This window comes from Dama dama, chromosome X, assembly GCF_033118175.1.
Source record: "Dama dama isolate Ldn47 chromosome X, ASM3311817v1, whole genome shotgun sequence".
Lineage (NCBI taxonomy): Eukaryota > Metazoa > Chordata > Mammalia > Artiodactyla > Cervidae > Dama > Dama dama.
Window position 1 is genome coordinate 14,377,224 of NC_083714.1, and position 25,230 is coordinate 14,402,453.

A 25,230-nucleotide genomic window follows, 5' to 3' on the forward strand; every position below is an offset into this window, starting at 1 on the left:
CTGGGAACACAGATGCTGGTGGCAGCCATTTCTGTAAGCTCATTCTACTGTGCTGACACTGGCACTGGGAGGCACCATTCTGGAATCCTCCCTCTAGCCTATTACCACTGGGGACTGCCCAATCTACCACGGTACCCATGGCAGTCGTGAGCCACCAGGTCCCACAACCAGCCATGCCTGGGGCCTGCCCTACCCACCAGTGTACCCATAGCATTAAACTCAAAATGTGTTAAATACTTAAATGTAAGACCTGATACCATAAAACTTTTAGAAGAAAACAGGCAGCATGCTGTTTGACATTAGTCTTAGCAGTATTTTTTGGATCAATCTTATTAGGCAAGAGGCTTCCTGGTGGCTCAGACAGTAAAGAATCTGCCTACAATGTGGGAGACCTGGGTTTAATCAACAAAAACCAAGGTAGACAAATGGAACCACACCAGATGAAAATGCTTTTGCATAATGAAGGGAACCATCAACAAAAAGAAAAGGCACCTCCTGAATGGGAGAAGATCTTTGCAAATTATATATCTGCTAAGGGTTTAATATCCAAAATATATAAAGAACTCATATATCTCAATATCAAAAAATAATCTGATTAAGAAATGAGCAAGGGATCTGAACAGACATTTTTCCAAGGAAGACATACAGAAGGCCAATAGACACATGAAAAGATGCTCAGTATCACTAATCATTAGGGAAATTCAAATCAAACCACAATGAGAGATTACATTACATCTGTCAGACTGGCTATCATTAAAAAGACAAGAAACAGCAAATGTCAGCAAGGATGTGGAGGAAAGGAAATCCTTGTGCACTGTTAGTGTGAATGGAAATTGGTATAGCTGCTATGGAAAACAGGTTGGAGATTCCTCAAAAAATTAAAAATAGAGTTACCATACAATCCTGCAATTGCATGTCTGTGTATTTACCATAAGAAAATGAAAACAATTGATTAGACAAGATAACTCACCCTTAAGTTCACTGCAGCATTATTTACAATAGCAAGATATGGAAACAACTCAAATGTCCGTTGACACATGAAGAGGTAATGAAAACATGATATATATACACAATAGAATATTATTCAGCCATAAAAAGAATGAAATCTTTCCATTTTTTGTGACAACACAGATGGACCTTCAGGGTGTTGTACTAAGTGAAAAGAGCCAGACAGAGCCATACAAAGGCGGTATGATCTTTTCTATGTGAAATCTAAAACACAAGACAACAAAACAGAAGCTAACCCATACATACAGAGAACAAACTAGTGGTGACCAGGATGGAGGGGGGGTGGTGGGGTATGAGTGAAATAGGCAAAGGGAATGAAGGGGTACAAACTTTCAGTTACAGAATAAGTCACAGAGATATAATGTACCACATAGGGAATACAGTCAATAATATTGTAATAACTTTGCATGGTGATAGATGGTTACTATTTTGGTGATCAATGCATAATGTATATGAATGTTGAACACTTAGAAACAAATATAATATTGCATGTAAAACAGAGAGGCATATAACAGGGCTGAAGGTGGGGAGGACATGGCATATTATAAAAAGAGAAGTGCCAGTCTAGAGGAGAAAGTTTGTGTTGGTGCTAAAGAAATGAGGATGGGTAGTGATTTAAGGAAGAGTCCGACTGTTTGACAGAGGACCTTTAAAAACAAGCTGCAGAACTTAGATTAGATAATATGGTAAGAAATGGTAAACATGGAACAACATAATCAAGTAGTTCCTTAAGAAGTGAAGTCTGAACTTGAGTATATGCAGCAGGTACAATGCAAGAAGGACAGTATAGATACTTCTATAAAATAGGGTAAATAGGGTGGCTGGTTTCATGGTGGGATCAGAAGTCACGGATTCTAGGAGGATAGGACTGCCTCCAGTTACACCCAGAACTTTTGAGTCAATTCTCCCAAACCCTGGGGGTACAGAGAGCAAAGAGGAATATGGTGTGAGTTGAGGCCAGAGAGATGGTCTTGAGTCTTCCTTCACCTCCCTGAGTAGATCAGCCTCTGTCAATTATTGGCTTTTATAACACCTTTCCTTCATAGCATGTGGCATGATTACGATTTCATATTTACTTGTCTCAATATTTGATACACGTCTATCTTCCTCATTAAATTCTACGAGGGCTGGTTCCATGCCTGTTTTGTTCACCATATTGCCAGTACCCACACAGTGCCAGGTACTTAGTGGTTGCAAAACAAATGTTTGTTGAATGAAAGAAGGTAGATATTTATACTTGGGCTACTCTACGCCTAGAAAGGGGCTTCCCAAGTGGTGCTAGTGGTAAAGAGCCCACCTGCCAGTGCAGGAGACATGAGACGTGGGTTTGATCCCTGGGTCCGGAAGATCCCCTTGGAGGAGGGCACAGCAATCCACTCCAGCATTCTTGCCTGGAGAAGCCCATGTACAGAGGAGCCTGGTGGGCTACAGTCCATAGGGTCACACAGAGTCAGGCAGGACTGAAGCGACTTAGCATGCATGCACGCAAGTGCTACATATGTACACCATCTACCAAATGTAGATGCCTCTCAAAATGCCGATAGCTTACCCCAAATATGTCTCCCTTGCTTAATGTCCAAGAACATAGCCTTCCCCTTTGCTTCAGCAAGATAGGCAGAAGACAGGAAGCAGAAATGATAAATGGTGGAAAGAAGCTGGGACTGGGTTTGGGTTTAAGGTCTGCCTACCCAGAATGTGGCCATGGTACAATCTCTGCCGAGTTTTTTTTTTCCTGCTGATAAAGTTTCCCTTAAGGTTCCAGTGGCTGGGTGCACTATGCTTCCAGTTTAGATGAGGTTTGCTGAAGTGCCAGCAATGATACACCCTGCCAACACTCTCCTGACTGTCCTAGCCTCAAAGACAAGTCTAAACAACTGAGACTGGGGTTGAGATTCAATCCATGGCTAAGATTGCTGTCTGACCCAGGAAGAAAGGCACACATTAGTGTTTGGTGACAGTGCAGAGACTATTTCAATGGGGCCTTTTATATTAAGGTTTGCAAGTTCAGCGCTCAAAAGGTTATTTCTTCTGCAGTATTTTGCCTGCAATTAGGGCAGCCAGCATAGAAGAGAAATGTGTCTGGGTTCCCTGCTGAATGAGTAATATGCTTACACAAGGTATACCTTTGTAAAAACATCGTTTCAACAGAAAAAAAATAACTAGGTGCTTCAAAAATTAGAACTTCAAAGGAGATTCAATCATATTACATACAACTGAAAGATGTAAAGACATTAAAGACAGAGAAAAAAGCATCAATTTTATGAAAGTGTAAGATTTACTCTTGAGAGGGGAAGATGAAAGAGAATGGTTTATTTAGGCTGGAGAAGAGATGGCAAAGAGAGAACTTCATGAATTGTCAAGTATGTGAAGGGGCAGTACACGATCAGTAACAACTAGCCTTTATCTGTTACTTCGGAGGACATAACAAAAAGAAAAGAAATTTAAATCATGACAAGAGAGCCATTGAGAAGATAGTTAGTCCCAGGATCTGTTGCCATGAGAAGGACTAGAAATAAACTTCTGTATATGTAAATTAAGGAAATAAAAAGGCAAGACTATCGGAGATAGCTAAGGTGCTATTCTACTTAACCCCAGGGTAATAAATATAGTCATAATGCACACATACATCACTTATTAACTTAATAACTCTTTACTGGACTTTCTCTTAGCCTTCTGTCATCTCAGTTAATTTTTACAACCTTTCTGTTGGTTGTAGGTATTATAATTAGCATTTACACAGCTGAGAGATTCAAGGCCCTGAATGGCTGTCTTGCCCAAGATAAAATTACTAGTTGACTGTAGCTCTGCCATGTCAAAACTATGTCCTCTGGCTTCAGAGCCTATCTGCATTGTGCTCTATTGCCTCTTGGATGCAATAATACATCTTTTTGCACTTTCCTTTCTTTTATCAATTGTTCTTCAGTTTAGATTTCACATTATTTTCCCCAAACAAAATCACCTTAGCCTAACAACTGGATTATAGCAATTAGCTGGTTATATTAGTAACCACGTGTACACCTCTGCTAAAAATGGACTCTCTTGGGTGTGCAGAAAAGGGAACCCTTGTATACTATGGATGGAAATGCAAACTGGTACAGCCACTATGGGAAACATTAGGGAGGTTCCTTAAAAAATCTAAAAGTAGAGCTGCCATATGATCCAGAAATTCCATTCCCAGGCATATATCCAGAAAAGAGAAAAACTCTAATTTGAAAAGATGCATACACCCCAATGTACATAGCAGCACTATTTATAATAGCCAAGACATGGAAGCAACCCAAGTGCCCATTGACAGATGATTGGTTTAAGAATATGTGATATATACACATATATATAATAGAATATTACTCAGCCATAAGAAAGAATAAAATATTGCTATTTGCAGCAATGTGGATGGACCTAGAGATTATCATACTAAGTGAAGTAAGTCCAACAAAGACAAATATTATATGGTATTATTTATACATGGAACCTAAAAAATAAAAATGAATCTATATACAAAACAGAAACAGACTAAAAAACATAGAAAACAAACTTATAGTTACCAAAGGGGAAAAGCTTGGGGAAGGGATAAATTAAAGAGTATGGGATTAACAGATACAAACTAGTACACATAGAGTAGATAAGAAACAAGAATTTACTACATAGTATGGGAAACTATATTCAGTATCTTTAATAACAACCTATGATGGAAAATAATCTGAAAATTATATATATGTATATATAATTAACTGGATCATTTTATTGTACATCTGAAACTAATACTGTACATAAACCATAATTCAATTTTTAAAAATGGACTCTCTTCTCCTTGGAGTGGACTCAAGCTGGGATGAAGATGGGAAAGGAGGTAAGGAACAAAACAGTCTTTCCTGGCTGAAAGTTCATAGCTGTACTGTGAGCTATACACACATTGTGAGAAACAGGTATGGAAAGATCCAGCACCTTATTGAAGCACAAATTAAATTAGGCTGCAACTAAATTCATGCTGACTTGTAAAGGCTGGTGCAAAGAGCATAGTAAAAAAGATGAGACTGTATGGATACTAAGAATAAGGTCATTTCTTTCTAAGAGAAATATTAATTATAGTGTGCTAACGTAAGGTAGGGAATAAAAATCAATATGAGGGATCAGCTAATTTCCTATTGACCATGAAAGAATGTAAAGCCAGTAACATCACCATAGTCAGTCAGCAATTCAGAGGAAGAAAAAACAAAAACAGTATCTCATTTTTGTTGTTGCTGTTTAGTTGCTAAGTCATGTCTGACTCTTTGTGACCCCATGGACTGTAGCCCATCAGGCTCCTCTGTCTATGGGATTTCCCAGGCAAGAATACTGGAGTGGGTTGCCATTTCCTTTTCCAGGGGATCTTCCCAACCCAGGGATCGAACCTGCATCTCCTGACAGACAGATACTTTACCACTGAGCCACCAGGGAAGACCAACATCTTATTTTAGTAGCATCTAATTCCAACCATGATTAACTTTCTGGCAATATTTCCAAGCTAGTGTGTGTTCATTCAAACAACACCTACTCTGTGCCTAGTGCAGTGGGGGAAAAAAGATGAGCCCAAAATAGTTACTGCCTTGAGGAACACATATTGGTAGGAATGATAAGTCATGGGCACATATAATAAAAGACAAAAGGTGCTAAGGTGATAAATGCTACTGGAGAAGCACAAGTGAGGTCCTGAAAAGTCCTAGAGAGGAGGGAGTTTAGTCCTAATCTACAGGATTAAAAAAAAAAATCATGGAGGAGGTAGCGTTCGAGCCAGCCTCTGAAGGAGAAGCAGGATTTAGGGGTAGAGAAATTGGAATGAAGGTGGGAAGGCAAAGAAGAGAGAAAGACCCTCCCACTAGTATTTATCCAAATCAAAACCACAGTGAAGTATCACCTCACATGGGTCAGAATGGCCATCATCAAAAAGGTCTAATAAATGTTGGAGAGGGTGCAGAGAAAAGGGAATGCCTCTACACTGTTGATGGGAATGTAAACTGGTACAGCCACTGGGAAGAACAGTATGAAGGTTCCTTAAAAAACTAGAAATAGAGTTACCATATGATCCAGCAATCCTACTCCTGGGCATATATCCAGAAAAGAGAAAAACTCTATTTCAAAAAGATATATGCACCCCAATGTTCATAGCAGCACTGTTTATAATAGCCAAGACATGGAAGCAATCCAAAAATCCATCAATTGAGGAATGGTTAAAAAAGATGTGGGACAGATATACAATGGAATATTAGTCATAAAAAAGAGTGAAATAATGCCATTGCCAGCAACATGGATGGACCTAGAGATTATCCTCTATGAGTGAAGTAACTCAGACAGAGAAGGACAAATATGATATCGCCTACATGCATAATCTAAAAAAATGATACAAATGAACTATTTACAAAACAGAAACAAACTCAGAGAACAAACTTGTGGTTACTAGGGTTGGGGGGAGGATGGGGGAATGAATAGATTAGAAGTTTTTGACTGACATGTACACACTGCTATATTTAAAATGGATAACCAAAAGGACTACTGCATAGCACAGGGAACTCTGCTCAATACTCCATAATGACCTAACTGGGAAAAGAATTTGAAAAAGAATAGATACATGTATAACTTAATCTCTTTGCTGTATACCTGAAACTAACACAACACTGTTAATCAACTCTACCCCAATATAAAATAAAAAATTAAACAAAACAAAATAAACAAAAAAGACAAATGTGACCTGAGGACTACCTATGTTAGCATCTGAGGAGGCTGCATTTGAGCTAGGGCTTTAGGAGTAGGCAGGATTTTCACAGGTGAAATCAGAGGGAAAGGATTTTCTAGAGACAGGAAACATTCTCTCCTTTCAAGTCTTACTTTACATGTTGTATAGATATAACTAAGGGAGCCATTTTGTCTCCTTTTCTTCCCAGCCTTATCGTGAAATGGCTGCTGCTCATTCACCCCAAACTGGCTTACCATATGGCTGGGATTAGATGCTCTGACCAATCAGAGACTGACAGTGGTTACTCTTCTGTTGGTTTACTAAGGCTTCAAACTTTTAAGATGCTCAATTTAAGTGCACCAAATTCAGATGTAAAACCACCATTTCAGGCCACCCCCAGTCATCCACATTGTTGTAGGGATGGTTTCTCAAAGCAAAAGTCTATGGGCCACCTGCATCAGAATGGATGATGAGGCCAGTTTAAAAGCACATCCCAGGGCTCCTCCCCGAGGCCACCGAAACAGAATCTCTGTGATTGTGGTCCAGGGAGGTGAATTTCAACGACTTCTCTGGTAATTCTAAGCACACTAAAGTTCGGAAGATATTGAGGGGCTGAGGAGAGAGCAAAGGCACAAAAATGAGAGAACAGAAGAACAATGTGGGAAGAACCCGAGGTACAAGAATGCAAGCATGTGGACCTATAAAGGTAACTCAGAAGACCTTCACTGTCAGAGTCAGGGGTGGACACATTCTGCAGGCACCAGGGAGCCATTCCTTTCAGTGGCAGAGTGGGGTGGTTAGGAGCCTAGAGTCTGGAGCCAGACTTCCACGATTCAGATCTTAGCTCTTTGACTCACTAGCTACATAACCTTGAACAAGGATCTTAACCTCTTTCTGCCTCAGTTTCATCATCTGTAAAATGATGTTAATAATCATACCCCCCCATGGGGTTGTCATGAGATTAAATGAGTTCATATCTGTAAAGTGCATAGAACTGCGACTGGCATAGAGTAAGTACAATGTGTGTCAGCATAAAGACTTCTGAGTAGGGATGTAGCATAGTTAAGGCTATCTCTTTGAAAGATTAAGCTGGCAGTAATGTATGGAAAGGCTTCCCTGATAGCTCAGCTGGTAAAGAATCCTCCTGCAATGAAGGAGACCCCAGTTCAATTCCTGGGTCTGGACAATCCACTGGAGAAGGGATAGGCTACCCACTCCAGTACTCTTGGGCTACCCTGGTGGCTCAGCTGGTAAAGAATCCACCTGCAATACAGGAGACCTAGGTTCAATCCCTGGTTTGGGAAGATCCCATGGAGAAGGGAAAGGCTACTCACTCCAGTATTCTGGGCTGGAGAATTCCATGGACTGTATGGGGATGCAAAGAGTCGGACCTGACTGAGTGACTTTCACTTTCAACATATGGGAGTCAACCACCCATTTGCTACCAGCAAATCCTATCATATTTCCCCTCTATTTCAGTGGCTGTCAACCTTGGCTGCACGTTGGAATCACCTCCTTCACCCCTCTTTCCCCTTACCAAGGTATGGTATTCCAATATACACCTACAGCCAAGAACCAGTGTTCTAAATATACAGTCATCCCTTGGTATCTTCAGGGCATTTGTTCCAAAGGACCCTTGCAGATACCAAAATGCAAGGATGCTCAAGTCCCTTATATAAAGTGGCATAGTATTTGCATATAGCCTACACACACACTCCCATACACTTTAAATCATCTCTAGATTACTTTTAATACCTAAGTATTAGAAGTTGGGACTACAATGTAAATGCCATGTAAATGGTTGGCAGCACACGGCAAATTCAAGTTTTGCTTTTTGGAACTTTCTGGATTTATTTTTTTCTCCAATATGTTCAGACCATGGTTAGTTAAATCTGAGGATTCAGCACTTGCTTAATTTCAAATTTGTTCAGTATTCATTATTGAGTCCTCACTTTAGGAAGACAGTGTCCTAGGTCCTTTTCCTGCATTATCTCATTTAAACTGAACAGTTTGGAGGTTGGTGCTAACATAATCCTCACTGTAAAGATTGCTAGAAAGGTGAGTACATACATGGCTCATGATCACCCAGCTTGAAAGTAGCAGGACTGGGATTAGAATCAAGGCAGCCTGGCCTCAGAAGACCCTAGTCTGAACCACTACTCTATACTGTGTCCCCTGCCCTGAATCTTGGCCTGTCATACCAGAGAGACTGCTACATCCATCCTCTTGGTCTCTCTACTTGTCTTCTTTCCTTCCTCCAATCTAGTCTGGACACAAGAACCAGTGAGATCTTTTAAGACATCAACTGGATCACATCACGTCTCCTGCACAACTTTCCAGTGGCTTCCCAATGCACTTCAAAATGGAAATCCAAACTTGTTACCATGACCTTGAAAGTCCTGCATCATCTGACTCCTGTTCACCTCTCCAGTCTCACCAAATGTCAGTTATCATCACAATCACTATATTCCTACCACACTGGTCCCAAGCTCGTTAAATGCCCTAAGCTCTTCCTTGCCTGGTCCTTTGAACTTTCTTTTCTTTCTGCTTGGTATGCTCTTCCCCCAGGACCTTTGCATGGATGACTCCTTTTCATCTTTTAAGTCTGAGCTTAAATGTCATCTCAGAGAAGCCTTTTCAACAACTCAACTAAATGCCTTCACCTCTTATTTTCTATCTCAATCCCTTGTTTATTTACTTTACAGTACATACATTGTTTATATTTAGATATTTGTTTGCTTGTTTGTTTATTGTATTCTCTGGTAAAATGTGGGTTCCACAAGGGCAAAGAACATACCCTGGCTGCTACATATGCCACATATGGTTATATAGGTTGTGTCCTGCATAAGGGTGCCTCAGCTAAAGAGGTATATTCACAAGGATTTTCTGGCAAATGGCAAGTCAAGTATCTTAAGTAAGGTGATCCTTTTTATAATTCACATGAAGATGCCATACAGTCTAGCAGCGCCCTGTATGCCTACTGCGTTTACCATTATGTATCCAGCTTCTAACACAGTGCTGAGCATACAGTAGATGTTCAATGAGCATGTTAACTGGATGGAAGGGAAGAAGACAAAATTAGGGAAAGTGGGAAAAGGGGGGATATAAAGGACTGCTGATAGACTTGGTGATCTGAGAAGAGGCAATAAAGGAGAAGTTAAAGGTAATGCTGTTTGATCTTGGAAACCTAAAGAATAAAAAGAGTACCATCATCAAAGAAATGAAACTCAAAGAAGAAAAAACTGACTTTGAGAAGATGACAATTCCATTTTGAATATAATTTCAGAAGATGATGCATTCCATTTTGCTGTTATTGAGTCTGTCAGCATTTTACTGTGGGATTTTAAAAATACCCCTACCTTTGCCCAGCATAATCTTCAAAATGGTCACATTAGTGCTTTGGGAGGCCAAGTCTTCCTGTTAAGGCTGTGCATGATCAAGGGTGAAACAGATCACCAGCCCAGGTTGGATGCATGAGACAAGTACTCAGGGCTGGTGCACTGGGAAGACCCAGAGGGATGGGATGGGGAGGGAGGCGGGAGGGGGGATCGGGATGGGGAACACATGTAAATCCATGGCTGATTCATATCAATGTATGGCAAAAACCACTTCAATATTGTAAAGTAATTAGCCTCCAACTAATAAAAATAAATGGGAAAAAAAAAGGCTGTGTATGGAAAAGCCCTATGTTTTACAATACAATAATGGAGGGGCCAAGCTAGATGAATCTCACCCCTCTCCCCTTGCTGTGCCACAGTGCAGTTTCTTTCAGGTAGTGACCCTTAAAAGCAATGCTTTTTTTTCCTTTTGTGATTGAAAGCACCCTTAATATTTAAGGCTAGCATAGAAAATTCCCTTTTTCTAGAACACTGGACAGGTATTTCCCTCTTCTAAATCCTGCTACTCAGCATAGTAGCACCTGGGGTCTTGGGATATAGGATACCTACCTCTGCACACCCGGCAGCAGGAATCTGGAACAGAGACTGGGAAAGCACAGGTTAACTTGGGGCAAGTCTTGAGACCACAGTACACATTGCCCTCCTGCTGGGGAGAAACAGAATTAAGGTCAGAAGGAGCTGAAGTACATGTAAAGGCTTTAGCTCAGTACCTGGGATGAGTAGGGGTTCAAACATAATACATCCCTTCCCCCTGCTCTTCATCAGTCAGTCCCAGGCACTTCCTAAATTTTATGATGCGCTTATTTTCTTCCCATTTATTATTTCTCCATGCCAGAGACTAGGTCACAGAAGAGATGGCAATCCTCATCAGGCACCCTGGTCTAAGATAGAACAAAGTATCAGGTTCTATCTATTACATTCTCTGGGCCACACAATTAGATGGTGATGTAATCAGTATACCTTATTCATGAAGTATACAATTCTTTGGACAAGTAATGTCACCAGAATCATTATGATCAAGCATTTTTCAAGAGATTTTTCTTTGCAGGGCAAAGAACTATCTCGTTAATAGAATATTTCAGAGATGGGAACCAAGAGACACCCCATTTTCCTGTGAATTGGACTGATACTGCTAGATGGTGCCAGTGGCTTTTCCACCCATAGCATTTCCAAGGGATCAAATAACTGAGTTCTTCAGATGAAGGCTCTTGTGGTATAATGACTGTGAACAGAAGTACAGATCAAGATCATCAGCTCATCTTTGTCCTAAAGATTTAAGACAAGGATATGGCTGGGTCCAACCTTTTCAACAGAGATGATCAGGGTTGATGAAGATCAGGGAGGCTTACAATTTAGATGCAATTCACCATCTTTCAATCAAGTACCCTACAATGTACGCTCAAACTAAAGGTATGTGTATGGAAGAGCTCTTATGTGGGTGAACGTGAACGTGTATGTGAAGTCGCTCCTCCGTCCATGGGATTCTCCAAGCAAGAATACTGGAGTGGGTTGCCATTTCCTTCTCCAGAGGATCTTCCCAGCCCAGGGATCGAACCAGGGTCTCCCGCATTGCAGGCAGATGCTTTAACTTCTGAGCCACCAGGAAAATCCTAATGTGGGTAGAGGACATTAAAATACAGGGTCTTACCGAGCAGCTGCACTGGGTGCACTGGTTGGGTTGCCGGTTCTGAAAGAGCCCTTCAGCCATGAACAGCTCACCATGTTGGTAAGTGGTCCCATTGTATTCACACGACTTGCTGGTCACTTTATTGTTCGCTGGGGGTAAGGAGTCTTCTGGGACAGGGTGGAAAAAAACCACACCAAGTACTGGCATCATTGCAAAGAATTTCACAAATCCCCAGACAAACAGCAGGTGGGGCTGTACCACACAGAAGGAGTTAAAAATAGTCCCTGATTCAGGGGCTGATGACTTTGATAATATTAAAGCAGCCAGACAGGAATAACAACTAACATGATCAACTATCCAAGCCTTCACTTGTTGGGCATCTATTGAGCACCTACTATGTACCAGGCACTGTGATAGGCACTAGGCAGAGATTAGTGAAGAAAGACAAGGCTCCTGCCATGATGCAGCTACCAGTCTTAGACGAAGAAGGTATTAACTTGTCTCAAGGGAGGGAGTCTTTTCAGGTGAGGAACCACCTATTATAACTACCCTGGTAACTTTACCGTCTCCCATGTTTTATTACACTTGGCATGTGCTTGTTCCAGCCTCTGGAGTCTGCTTGTTTTCAATCCCTCCACCAAGATGGCCCCCTTCCTCCTCCTCTTTTCTATCTACTGAAGTCCTATCTGATTTTGAAGGACCAGCACAAGTCCCCTTTTCTTGAACAAGTGCCCAGATTAAACTAATCATCAGTGTACAGATTAACAATAGATACAAGCAGAGCTTGAAAAGTACTTGCTGTGGCATAGTGGGGGAAGAGAAATAAGGAGAATTGTGTGTTTCATGACGAGGAAGCTTAGAGAGTTAGACCATTCTGGGACCCTCCTACATTGGTGGGAATGTAAATTGGTACACCCACTATGGAGAACAGTATGGAGGTTCCTTAAAAACTAAAATTAGAGTTGTCATATGAACCAGCAATCCCACTCCTGGGCATATATCCAGAGAAAACTATAATTCAAAAAGAACACTGTACTCCAATATTCATAGCAGCACTATTTACAATAGCCAAGACATGCAGGTAACATAAGTGTCCATCAACATAAATAAGATAAATAAGACGTGGTACTGAGCAAGTCAAAAAATAAAAAACACATTTTTCATTTTTACTAAGAACTTCATTGAACAAAGTATTCACTAACCTAAAGAACTTTTTGGCCAACACAATATGCAATGGAATACTACTCATCCATAATAAAAGAATGAAATATTGCCATTTGCAGCAACATGTGTGGGCCTAGAGATTATACTAAGTGAAGTAAGTCAGGAAGAGAAAAGCAAATACTGTATGCTATCACTTATATGTGAAATCTAAAAATAATAATATAAATGAATTTATATACAAAACAGAAACAGACTCACAGACATAGAAAATGAACTTACAGCTACCAAAGAGAAAAGGGAGAGGCAGAAAGGGATAAATTAGGAGTATGGGATTAATACATACCAACTAATATGCATAAAGTAAATAAGCAACAAAGATTTACTATATAATACAAGGAAATGTGTTCAATGTCTTATAATAATCTATAGTGGAAAATAACCTGAAAATATATGTATAAATGAATCAATTCTCTGTATACCTGAAAAAAACACAATACGGTTAATTATAATTCAATAAAAATGTTTTTTAAAGAGACCATCCTTTCTTTCCCATGACTCAAAACTATAATGAAAATGAGTCCATTTGGGTAAATGATACCTCAATATAACTTTAAAAAAATAAAATTGTTCTCAGAATGTAGTTAAAAATTACAAAGACTAATAATAATATCATCATCATAAAATAAGAGTTAACATTTATTGAGCCCCAAATAATATGCTAGGCTTTATACCACTGGTTATTACTAAGAACATTCTGATGTAGATATTAAAGTATGCCCATTTTGCTGATGAGGAAACTAAGGCTTAAGAAATGAATTGACTCCCAGGGTCACACAACTTGTTAATGGTAGCACCAGGATCTGACTGATTCAAGAGTCTTACCTCCTAGGGTGCCAAATCACTTCAAACCTGTCACAAGGAAAGGGCCATTTAATTTATTAATTTATTTATTTTCACTTATTTTTATTAGTTGGAGGCTAATTACTTCACAACATTGCAGTGGGTTTTGTCATACATTGACATGAATCAGCCATGGAGTTACATGTATTCCCCATCCCGATCCCCTCTCCCACCTCCCTCTCCACCCGATTCCTCTGGGTCTTCCCAGTGCACCAGGCCCGAGCACTTGTCTCATGCATCCCACCTGGGCTGGTGATCTGTTTCACTTTAAATAATATACATGCTGTGGGCCATTTAATTTAAAACTCAAACCACAGAACATGAAAGCTGTGTTGTCTCTGTAGAATGTATGGCCTCAAATACCCAGAAAACATCACACTTTCTTTGGCTTCAGCGATTAGAGTAACTAACTCAATTCTATACTTTGCTACATAAGTTGATCTAACTTCAATTTCTGAGTAAATCTCACCTTTGTTGTTAAGTACTTCCTAAAGATCCCTTACAGGATACAAAGAAAGTTCCTTCATTTTGTTTTAAAAGAAAAAGTTTTAAATCTGAGCGAGAGTTTAACCTTTTGGCCTGGGCTGACTCCCTGTTCCTGCCCAAAGTACACATACAACCAGATAGCTGCAGCTGGCATACATGAGTGAAACCCAATGGAGAGAGTACAGGAGCAGGGCATTTGCCCCGTGGGCCCTAATAATACCAAATCTCTGTATTTTGTGGTGAAGGAAAACTAGGGTGACCTATAAAATAATATTCGCCATGACTTACAGAAGCTGGCAAGTATTTGGAATACTGAAAGAAAAAAGTAGTTTGGGATTTTTTTTGCCTCAAAAGAATGTGGGCTGAGTTTTGAACTGTGTCTTCCACCACGGGATCAATGAGGAGGCAACTGTAGGGTGAGGTTTTCCAGCGAGCCTTGACCTTGAGAGTCTTTCTTGTAACAGTCTTCAGAGAAATCCCTCATGGAGTCTATTAATCTACTCAACAGGAGATGGGGAGAAAGCAAAAATGAGGACGAAAAAAGAGAATCAAAGAAAAAGAAACCAATTGTGGTGATGCTTAATGCTAGTTTTACACAATAAATTTATCTTAACATCTTCTCATTTATTATGATTTCATTCTTCTAATATCCCTAACAGAATGGGGGAGTGAGAATTATGAAAATGACGCTCAAAAGATTTGGTCCATGTCACACTGCTATTAACAGAAGAGTCAACAAGGAAATATAGTTTTCCTGCCTTGAATTTGTGCTCTTTTCACACCATGTGTATTAAAACTGGGGAGCAGAAAGGAAATGAAATCAGTCCCTGGAAGAGATATCTGTGCTTTCATGTTTATTGCAGCATTATTCGTAATAGCCAAGATAGGGAGACAGCCTAAGTGGTGTCCATCCTATATCCCATATCCTTGGATGAACAGGTAAAGAAATTGTAGTGCATATATATGTCTGTGTGTGCTAAGTCACTTCAGTCATGTCAACTCTGTGCGACCCTATGGACTGTAGCTCATCACGCTCTTCTGTCCATGGGATTCTCCAGGCAAGAATACTGGAGTGCATTGCCATTTCCTATATACATATATTTATTTCCTATATATATATACATTTATATGTGTATACATATATATATGTACACCCTGTATATACACACACATATATACATTTCTTATATATATATATATATATATATGTATACACATTTCCTATACATGTATATAGATATACATATACACACACAATGGAATATTATTCAGCCTTAAAAAGGAGATCCTGCCATTTACAACAACGTGGTTGAACCTGGAGGACATCCTACTAAGTAAGCCAGTTACAGAAAGAAAAAAATGACATAATCTCACTTATATGTGAAATCTTAGAAATAAATAGAAGCAGAGATTAGAATGGTGGTTACCAGGGGCGGGGAGGTGTGAGAAATGGGGATACTGGTCACAGGATACAAAATTGCAGGTATGTAGGATGAGTAAGTCCAGACATCTAAAGTACAGAATGATGGATATAATTAATAATACTGTATTGTATACTGGAAATTTGCTAAGAAAGTAGATTTCAGAGGCTCTCACCACAAAATAAATGAGATGATGTTAATTAGCTTAACTGTGCTAACCATTTCAACATGTCTATCAGATCAGCATGCTGTAACCTTAAAATACATTTGATTTTCACTAAAGAAATTTTTTAACATCTAGGGGGTGGCAGGATCACTGAGTCATAATCCCAGCTTGGGCACCCACTTCCCATAACCTTGCACAAGTCACTTTACCTCTTTGGGCCTAAGCTTTTCTATCTAAGAATACGGAATTCAAATCTCTCCTGGCATCTCTGAAGGCCAACACAGCATGCAAGGAACCGCAGAGGCAAGGACAACCACCTTGGACTGTACATTCTACCTTTCTAGATTTTCCAAGGTGGTTGGGCTTCTACCCAGCTATCCTTAGAATGCATTCTGTGTTCCTGGCCAAAAACTGACAGAAAACTAGTCTGAAGCAAGACTGGCTTCAGGGTCCCTCAGGGGCATGCTCCAACAGAAGTGACCAGGCTCCATGGCTTCTAGCCTCCCATTTCCAGTTAAATTGCACACAGCACTCTGGGGAGGAGTGGAAGAAGGATACTGCCAGGTATGCAGACAAGCATTCAGCCATCTGATTACAGTTGTGTTGCAAAAAGAAACTGTTCCTTCTTCCCTGGTGAGGGATGATCTATGTAAGTAGAACTCTGACTTCTGGGGTGCTCTGAAAACATCCCCTTATACTCAATGTTTCTAACCACCTTTTATTTCACTGATGCCTAAAATGCCATCATTAGAAGTCCATTCTTTTGGATTAAGTGACTGTCTATTGCCATGTGTGCATGCTAAGTCACTTCAGTCACATCCAACTCTTTGCAACCCCAAGGACTGTAGCCAGCGAGGCTCCTCTTTCCATGGGATTCTCCAGTCAAGAACACTGGATTGGGTTGCCATGCCCTCATCCAGAGGATCTTCCTGACCCAGGAATCAAACTTGCATCTCTTATGTCTCCTAAATTGGCAGACAGGTTCTTTACCACTAGTGCCACCCGGAAAGCCCTGTCTATTGGCAATCAGGTATTATAACCCCAAAACTTCTCTGAGAGGATACACATTGTCAGTAATATCTTAGTGTGAATAACCTGGTGACAGGTTTTTTTCCCCCCTTCAGAGTGACTGGTAATTTTTACTAAGAAGTCTGTGGTCCTTTCCCATGTCCTCTGGTACACCATTCTCTCCCCTCCCGGCACTGCCCCTTTTCCTATCCTCTTAAACCCAAAGTCTTCATGCTGGTGGCTCTCTTCTCCACTCTCCACATTCTCAAATTTCTACTTCCTTAGCAGGCCAGTTCTTAGCTAGTCAGAAAGGCCTCTTGTGGGTCAGGAGATAAATCAGCTCTCAGTGTTTATGAAATAAATGCAAACCTCTCCAGAGCTCCCAGCCATGATCGCTAATCTCCTCGACTCTGAGCCCTCCCCGTTTTTGCCATTGCTATTGTTAGTCTGGTCCCTATTTTATTTTTTATGGCTGATCCTGAAGACAGTGTTTTCAGTCTGGTTCTGTCTCATTCTAGTGGTGTAGTTCCAGCACATGCACAGGCCATTTTGGAGGTGGTGGTGGAGCGGGGAATATGGAGATGAAGGTAAAGGGCTTGAAATGTTATGTTCCCTTTAATTCTGTTGAGACACAGGCACACATACACACACACACACACACACACACACATACACAATGGAATTCTATTCAGCCATAAAAAAAGAATGAAATCTTGCCATCCGCAACAACATAAATGGACCTTGAGGACATTACGCTAAATGAAATAAGCCAGACAGAGAAAGACAAATACCATATGATCTCATTTATACATGGAATCTAAAAAATAAACCCCAAGCCTGTAGATACAGAGAACAGATTGGCAGTTGCCAAAGGCAGGGTGTTAGGGGGATGGTGAACTGGGTAAAGGAGGTTCAAAGGACTTATAAAATAAAAAAATTAGGCGGATAGGATGTACATTATGGTGATTATAGTTAATAAGAGTGTATCACTTTGTCAACAAAGGTCTGTCTAGTCAAGGCTATGGTTTTTCTGGTGGTCATGTATGGATGTGAGAGTTGGACTGTGAAGAAAGCTGAGTGCTGAAAATAGATGTTTTTGAACTGTGGTATTGGAGAACACTCTTGAGAGTCCCATGGACTGCAAGGAGATCCAACTAATCCATCCTAAAAGAGATCAGTCCTGGGTGTTCATTGGAAGGACTGATGTTGAAGCTGAAACTCCAATACTTTGGCCACCTGATGCAAAGAGTTGACTCATTGGAAAAGACCCTGATGCTGGGAAAGATTGAGGGCAGGAGGAGAAGGGGACGACAGAGGATAAGATGGCTGGATGGCATGACCGACTCAATGGACATGGGTTTGGGTGGACTCTGGGAGTTGGTGATGGACAGGGAGGCCTGGCGTGCTGCAGTTCATGGGGTCTCAAAGAGTCAGAGATGACTGAGCGACTGAACTGAGCTGAACTGTATATATTAAGGTTGCTAAGAGAATAAATCTTACAAGTCCTCAACATAAGAAAAAAAAATTTTATATATAAATTTTTAAATATATAGATGTTAACTAAACTTATTGAGTTGATCATTTTTGAAATATAAACAGATATTGAATCATTATGTTGCACACCTGAAACAAATATGTCACATCAATTGAAAAAAAAACTACATTAAATTATCAGATTTGCAAAAATTCAAAAGTTTGATTAATAAGCTCTCTTGGTAAGGCTGTGGAGAATTTATACAAATACTATGGAGGCTATTTAGCAATATCATTCAATTTTAAAATATATGTATTTTTCACCCAGCAATCCTACTTTTAAGAATTCACACTACAGACTTTTAGACTCTGTGGGAGAAGGCGAGGGTGGGATGGTCTGAGAGAACAACACTGAAACAAGTATACTGTCAAGGGTGAAACAGATCACCAGCCCAGGTTGGATGCATGAGACAAGTGCTCAGGGCTGGTGCACTGGGAAGACCCAGAGGGATGGGATGGAGAGGGAGGTGGGAGGGGGGATCGGGAAGGGGAACACATGTAAATCCATGGCTGATTCATGTCAATGTATGACAAAAACCACTACAATATTGTAAAGTAATTAGCCTCCAACTAATAAAAACAAATAGGAAAAAAAAATAGAAAAGTCTCCTCTGGAAAAAAAAAAGAATTCACACTACAGATATACTCACACATGTGTGAAAAATCTAAGTTATTCATTGCACCATTGTTTGTGATGGCAAAAGATTGGAAACAACTTCTGTGTCCATCAGTAGACATCTGGTTAAATACATGATGGCTGATTAAGACAATGAAATAGTATGCAGCTGTATAAAAGAATGAGTAAGCTTTCTATGTACTAATACAAAAAATAGATTATTAAATGAAAAAAATTGCAAAGTGAAAAATGATTCAGATAATACACTGTTTTATGTAAAAAGACTATATTTTTGAAAGAGTTTATATTCACATTTGCTTATATTTTTATAAATAAAATTTGGAAGGATACATAGGAAAATACTAAAAGTTATAAGGGGGGCTACGTTTTGAGGGGAATGGTAAGAATTGGATGGATTGTGGGACAGGGGTGAATTAGACATCTTACTGCATACTTTTACACATACCTCTATGCACATAAGGACCTCCCTGGTAGCTCAGCTGGTAAAGAATCCACCTGCAATGCAGGAGATCCTGGTTCGATTCCTAGGTTGGGAAGATCCCCTGGAGAAGGGATAGACTACCCACTCCAATAGTTGGCTTGGGCTTCCCTCGTGGCTCAGATGGTAAAGAATCCGCCTGCAATGCAGGAGACTTGGGTTTGATCCCTGGGTTGGGAAGACCCCCTGGAGGAGGGCATGGCGGCCCACTCCAGTATTCTTGGTTGGAAAATCCCCATGGACAGAGGAGCCTGGTAGGCTACAGTCTATGGGGTCACAAAGAGTCAGACACAACTGAGCAACTAAGCATAGCACAGCTATGAACATAAATACATATGATCATATATACATAAGCATTTATATTCTTAAATGATACAAATGTATTTTCCATTGAAAAACTAAATTTGAAGAGTTTATACTTTAAAAAATTCTAATTCAAGGCCAGGGGCTAGACTTGATGACCATTTTGTATCCTTTCCAATATAGAGAACAAATGTATGGATATCAGGAGGGTAAGTAAGAAGGGAGGTGGGATGAATTGGGAGATTGGGATTGACATATATATGCCACGATGTACAAAACATAACTGATGAGAACCTGCTGTATAGCACAGGGAACTCTACTCAATGCCCTGTGGTGACCGAAATAGGAAGGAAATTCAAAAAAAGAGGGGATATATGCATACGTAGACTTCTCCCATGGCTCAGTGTTAAAGAATTCGCCTGAAATGCAGGAGACACAGGAGATGCAGGTTCAATTCCTGGGTCGAGAAGATCCCCTGCAGGAAGGCATGGCATTCCACTTCAGTATTCTTGCTGGAGGATCCGATGGACAGAGGAGCCTGGCAGGCTACAGTCCTTCGGGTTGAAAAGAGTCAGACACAACTGAAGCAACTTAGTCTTCATGCACTAAGGCATATGCACACATGTGCTGATTCACTTTGCTGTACAGTACAAACTAGCTGTAAAGCAACTATACTCCAGTAAAAAAATTTTTTTTAAATAAATAAAAGCAAGAGATCATATGGAAAAATTTAAAAAAAAGAAGCAACCATAGAAAATCAACCCTACAGACCTGGTCATAGAAACCCAACTCAATTCCCACTACTGCGACAGACCTTAGCTAGGACTCCATGTTCCCAGTGTGACTACAATGAGATGGCAGTCTCCTACAGACACTATTTAGCCCCTTTGGGGGAGAGTGGGGGCTATTACGTTGCTTTCTGAAACAGATAGTTTTAAATAAGGGTGCTGATGGGAAATCTCCTGTGCTCCTCCATGGAGCACCACTGTAGTGGAGGGAAGAACAGCCAGGCCCTCATCCTGATTAGGCTAGGTCAGAGCCTACAGCAGGGATGTGACTCCTCTTGCACAATTAATACATCCCAAACAGTGGGTGTCTATAGCTCCCTTCTAAAAAGGAACTTGCTCACCCTCTGAGGCCATGGGCGTGCAGGTGAGTTTTTCCTTGGGAGGCTCACTGAAATCAAAGGTATTGCTTCAAACAGATCCATCAGCTAAAGCCTACCATTTAGATTTCTTCCTTTCAGCGCTCCAAACATTATCACTTTTTTTGCCCTGGGCTGCTCCAAGTGTTGACTTATCTAGACCTGTTGTTCTTAGGCAGAGGACTATGATTTTAAGATCTTCTCCAAAATCTCCTCCTCCATAAAAACTTAGCTGTTCTGTGTCCTATCACATTGAGGCCTTGCTGGGGGTGGGAGAAGGTTAGCACTTATTGACTAATTCATACCACAGTGCCAATGGAAGACAACATTGGAAAACAGGAAATAGGTTCTTTTTTTTTTTTTTTTTTTGGCCCTATGGCATACGAGATGTTAGTTGCCCCACCAGGGATTGAACCCATACCCCCTGCAGTGGAAGCAGAGAGTCTTAACTGGACTGCCAGGGAAATCCTGAAAATAGGTTCTTTTTCTAGATAATTAAATTGTACCTTGGGCCTTTGCTGCTTTATTTATAATGAGGCTATAGAGGACAGGGCAAGTAGTGTGAAACATTCCAGAATTTAAGGCTCAATGTGGGGGCAATCACTGAAAACACAGCCTCTGAGAGCTGTCCAGTGTCCAAACTGCTCAAATTCCACCTCCACTACTAGTTACCATTTAATAGCTGAGCAAATCATTTAATATTCTTCAGCCTCAGTTCACCCATATATAAAATGGGACTGATAATACCCATCTCATAGGTTGTTGTAAAGATGAAATGAGGTGAGACATATAATGTGCTCAGCATAGTACCAGGTGCATACAGGTGCTCATTGAAGGCTGTTATTGTTACATTACTATTATCTGTAATGATAGGGTTTCTGGAAGGCAGAAAGCAGGTTGGTAATGGAAACAATCTGGGGCTGCCTAGTCCTTACAGTGCCTGTTATAGACTGAATGTTTGTGTCCTTCTCACCAAATCCCTATGTTGGAAACCTAATCCCCAATGTGAGGTGAGGTCTGTGGGAGTTGGGGCCTTCATGAATGGGATTATGCCCTTATAAGAGACAATGGGAAGATGATCTCTGCTTTCAGCTATGAGAACACAGGACGAAGATGACTATCTCTGAACCACAAAGTGATCTCTCAACAGATTTGCTGGCACCTTGACTTTCTAGCCCCTTAAACTGTGATAAATAAATGTTTGTTATTTAAGCCATTAGTCTCTGATATTTTTATTATAGCAGCCCAAACTAAGATGACTGTCTTTCACTGCCCTGTAGGACTTCTCAAATATTGCCAGATTCTGAGTGGTGACTAGAGTCACTTTTGCCATCATGTTCACTAAGAATCCTTCTATGCCTCAGCTTCCAACCAACCCATCTGCCCTACCCCACCCCCCATTTCAGTGGGAAGCTCACCAGGAGAGACTTCTTTAGCCGAGTAGCTGAGTTCTGGCCAGAGCCATCTATCAAACTCATGGTCTCTGTGTTGGATTTTCTGAGGGTCCCAGAGAGGTGGGTTTATGGGTCAGAAGTGTCACTGGTGTATCTGTGATTGAGTGGTCCCGAAGGGAAAAGAAACCAATTCTCCCCCTGCATTTGGGCCATCATTTCCAGTCTCCTCTCCTGCTGCACGCTAAACAAAAGCCATTGTTGATTGGTTTGATTTTCATCTTTGTTTTGGTTCAGTAACTGACCTGTTCTTTGGAAAGTAGTTCATATTTTTCAGTTCAGAATGCCTCTCCCCTTTCAACCTTCATCCATTTTGCTTCTGTCCACTCTCCATGGCCCAGCTCTAGTCTCACCTCTTCAGGGAAGCTTTGTCTAAGTATTACCAATATTTTTGCACTCAAAGGTCTCTTTGGAGGAAAGAAAAAGGACTGGTAGAGCAGACTGCTCCTGCTACTGTAGAGCTTCCAAAGTTAGTAAGTTCACTGTGTCCCTAATCTCTCTTCTTCTTTTCTGCTCTGCCAGAGTGCTCGATATGGCCCAACTTCAAGCACTAGTTAGGGTAGGGCCCTGTCTTTCCCAAAGGCTTAATAAGTTCATGGTAATGAATACTGAAGATTGGAACAACCAATAAAGAGCAAGGTGGTGGTGATGGGGAGAATAAAAACCACAGTGAGACACCACTTTGCAACCTCCAGGATGGTTATAATAAAAAAGAGAATAATAAAATTGTTGGCAATGGTGTGGAGAAAAATGGAAATTTTGTACTACTGGTGGGAATGTAAAAATGTCAAGTGGTACAGCTGCTGTGCCAAAAAGCTTGGCAGTTCCTCCAAAGTTAAACCTAGAGTTACCATATGAACCAGTAATCCCACTTCTAGGTATAAACTGAAGAGAACGGAAAGAAGGGACTCAAACAGATCCCTGTACATGAGTGTTTAGAGCAGCATTATTCACAATAGTCAAAAGTGGAAACCACCCAGTGTCCATTAATGGACGAATTGATAAACCAAATGTGGTGTATCATATAATGACATATATTTCAGTTAGAATGGATGAACCTTGAAAACATTATGCTTAGTGAAAGAAGCCAGACACAAAAGGTCACATACTGTATGATTCCATATTTATGAAGTATCCACAATAGGCAAATCCACAGAGACAGAAAGAAGCTCAGTGCATGCCAGGAGCTGAGGGGAGGGGAAAATGGACAACTGACTGCTAGCGGGTATGGTACTTCCTTTTGGGAATGATGAAAATATTCTGGAATTAGAGAGTGGCGGTGGTTGCAATATCTTGTAAATACACTAAAACCAACTTAATTGTACTCTTTAAAAGGATAAATAGTATGTGAATTACATCTCAGATAAAGCTGTTTCCCAAAACCCTAAAAGATGAAATATCCTACAATGCAGACACGAAGGCTGAATACCAACACGGGGCAAGCCTGGACAAAATGAAGGTGCTGTATATCCTGGTGATAAGGAGGCAGGTCAAGAATAGCAAAGTAAATGAAAAAGCCAAGGGAGAAGCTCAAAGGGGTCACCGGGGTGGATCCCCAGTTATCATCTTGTCCACGGGGAGATGTGGTGCATCTTGCCTTGGGAGATGTGGTAGGTTTGCCAGGCAGCTGAGCTAAAGCAGGGGGCCAATGCAGGGAGGGCTTTCCCATTTGGAATCTTCAAGGAGACTCTAGCACAACTAGTGGCCTCCCTACTCCGACCCCCAGGCCAATCCTCATGGGGCCCCGGGCCAGGAAATTCCTGCAGCAGATTCAGTAGATCACTCTGCAGCTATACAGACAGACACAACACTCTGTCCCAACCAAGAAGGTGCCGAGTGAGAGGAAACAGTCATCTGCCCATCCCCCTTTTCATCCGGAACCATCTGCGGGCTGTTTTTCATCCCACTTCCATTCACGTTTCAGCTGCTGTCAGTCAGTAGCTGACCCTGCCTGAAAATGCTGTCTTGTCAGACAGATGCAGAGGAGAGCTGGAGGAAAGGTTTTGTGCAAGAGGTGAGCCTGCCTCTGGGAGGCAAGCAGGGTGCCGGCAGGCCGGGCACTCCATCTGGGAGAGAAGAAGAGCACAGGTATTCTTGGCTGGGTTGGGCCCCTGACTGGCTGTGTGATGGAACCACTGTCACTTTGCATCTCTAGGCCTCAGTTCCTAAAGAACTTTCTGCATTCGTGAGTATGTATGTGTTGGTTGGGGTTAGTCGTTTCACTTGCTTCTACTTCACAGGGACAGAGGAGAAGCAAACCACATTCTACTTTTTGAAAAGGCTTAGGGAGAAAAGAAGCCACATGCAACATGGACAGTTAATTCTGATTATCTCCAGGTTACCAAGGGCAGTCCATCTGAAGGCAAAAAAAGATGAATAACTGAGTCTGCTCCAGCAGTCTGGTGTCTAGAGCTTAAACACCCTGTGAGAGTTCTGCCAACCCAGGAGAGACCCCCTCAGCTTGTGATCTGTTGCCTCTCAGGTAGGAGTTCTAGCTTCGCTGTGTCAGTTACCTGCCTGTGGGCAAGCACTCGGAGCTAAAGCTGGATATGGAGCAGCATCACGGCATGGCCTAGCCAGGGTGATAAAGCACATCTTGGAGATGCCTCCCTTGGCTAAAGAACACTCTACCTCAGACCAGCCAGTCCTGATCCCCACTGTGTTCCTTGCCAGCTCTGCCCTGACTCATGCTAGACCCAATGACCGCCACCAACGGTGCCTCTTCAAATCCTACCCAGCCCTCACCATCTGTCAAACAGACTGATTTCTGGCAGCAACTCTACTGGTCTGCCTGTC

At 41.1% G+C, this 25,230-nt stretch overlaps 1 protein-coding gene across 8 annotated transcripts in view; it reads right to left on the reverse strand.

Moving 5' to 3' along the window:
* CHRDL1 (chordin like 1) overlaps window positions 1-25,230 on the reverse strand; it is a 127,205-nt gene that overhangs the window by 38,218 nt on the left and 63,757 nt on the right. For 3 of the 8 annotated variants that reach the window (XM_061136335.1, XM_061136332.1, XM_061136327.1), the window contains exons 5-6: window positions 11,765-11,910; window positions 10,666-10,762 (exon numbers count right to left, since the gene is read on the reverse strand). In XM_061136335.1, the coding sequence (XP_060992318.1) occupies window positions 10,666-10,762; window positions 11,765-11,910 (243 nt within the window). The remainder of the gene's footprint in view (window positions 1-10,665; window positions 10,763-11,764; window positions 11,911-25,230) is intronic. The other 5 variants (XM_061136333.1, XM_061136329.1, XM_061136334.1 and 2 more) reach the window with 3 other exon arrangements.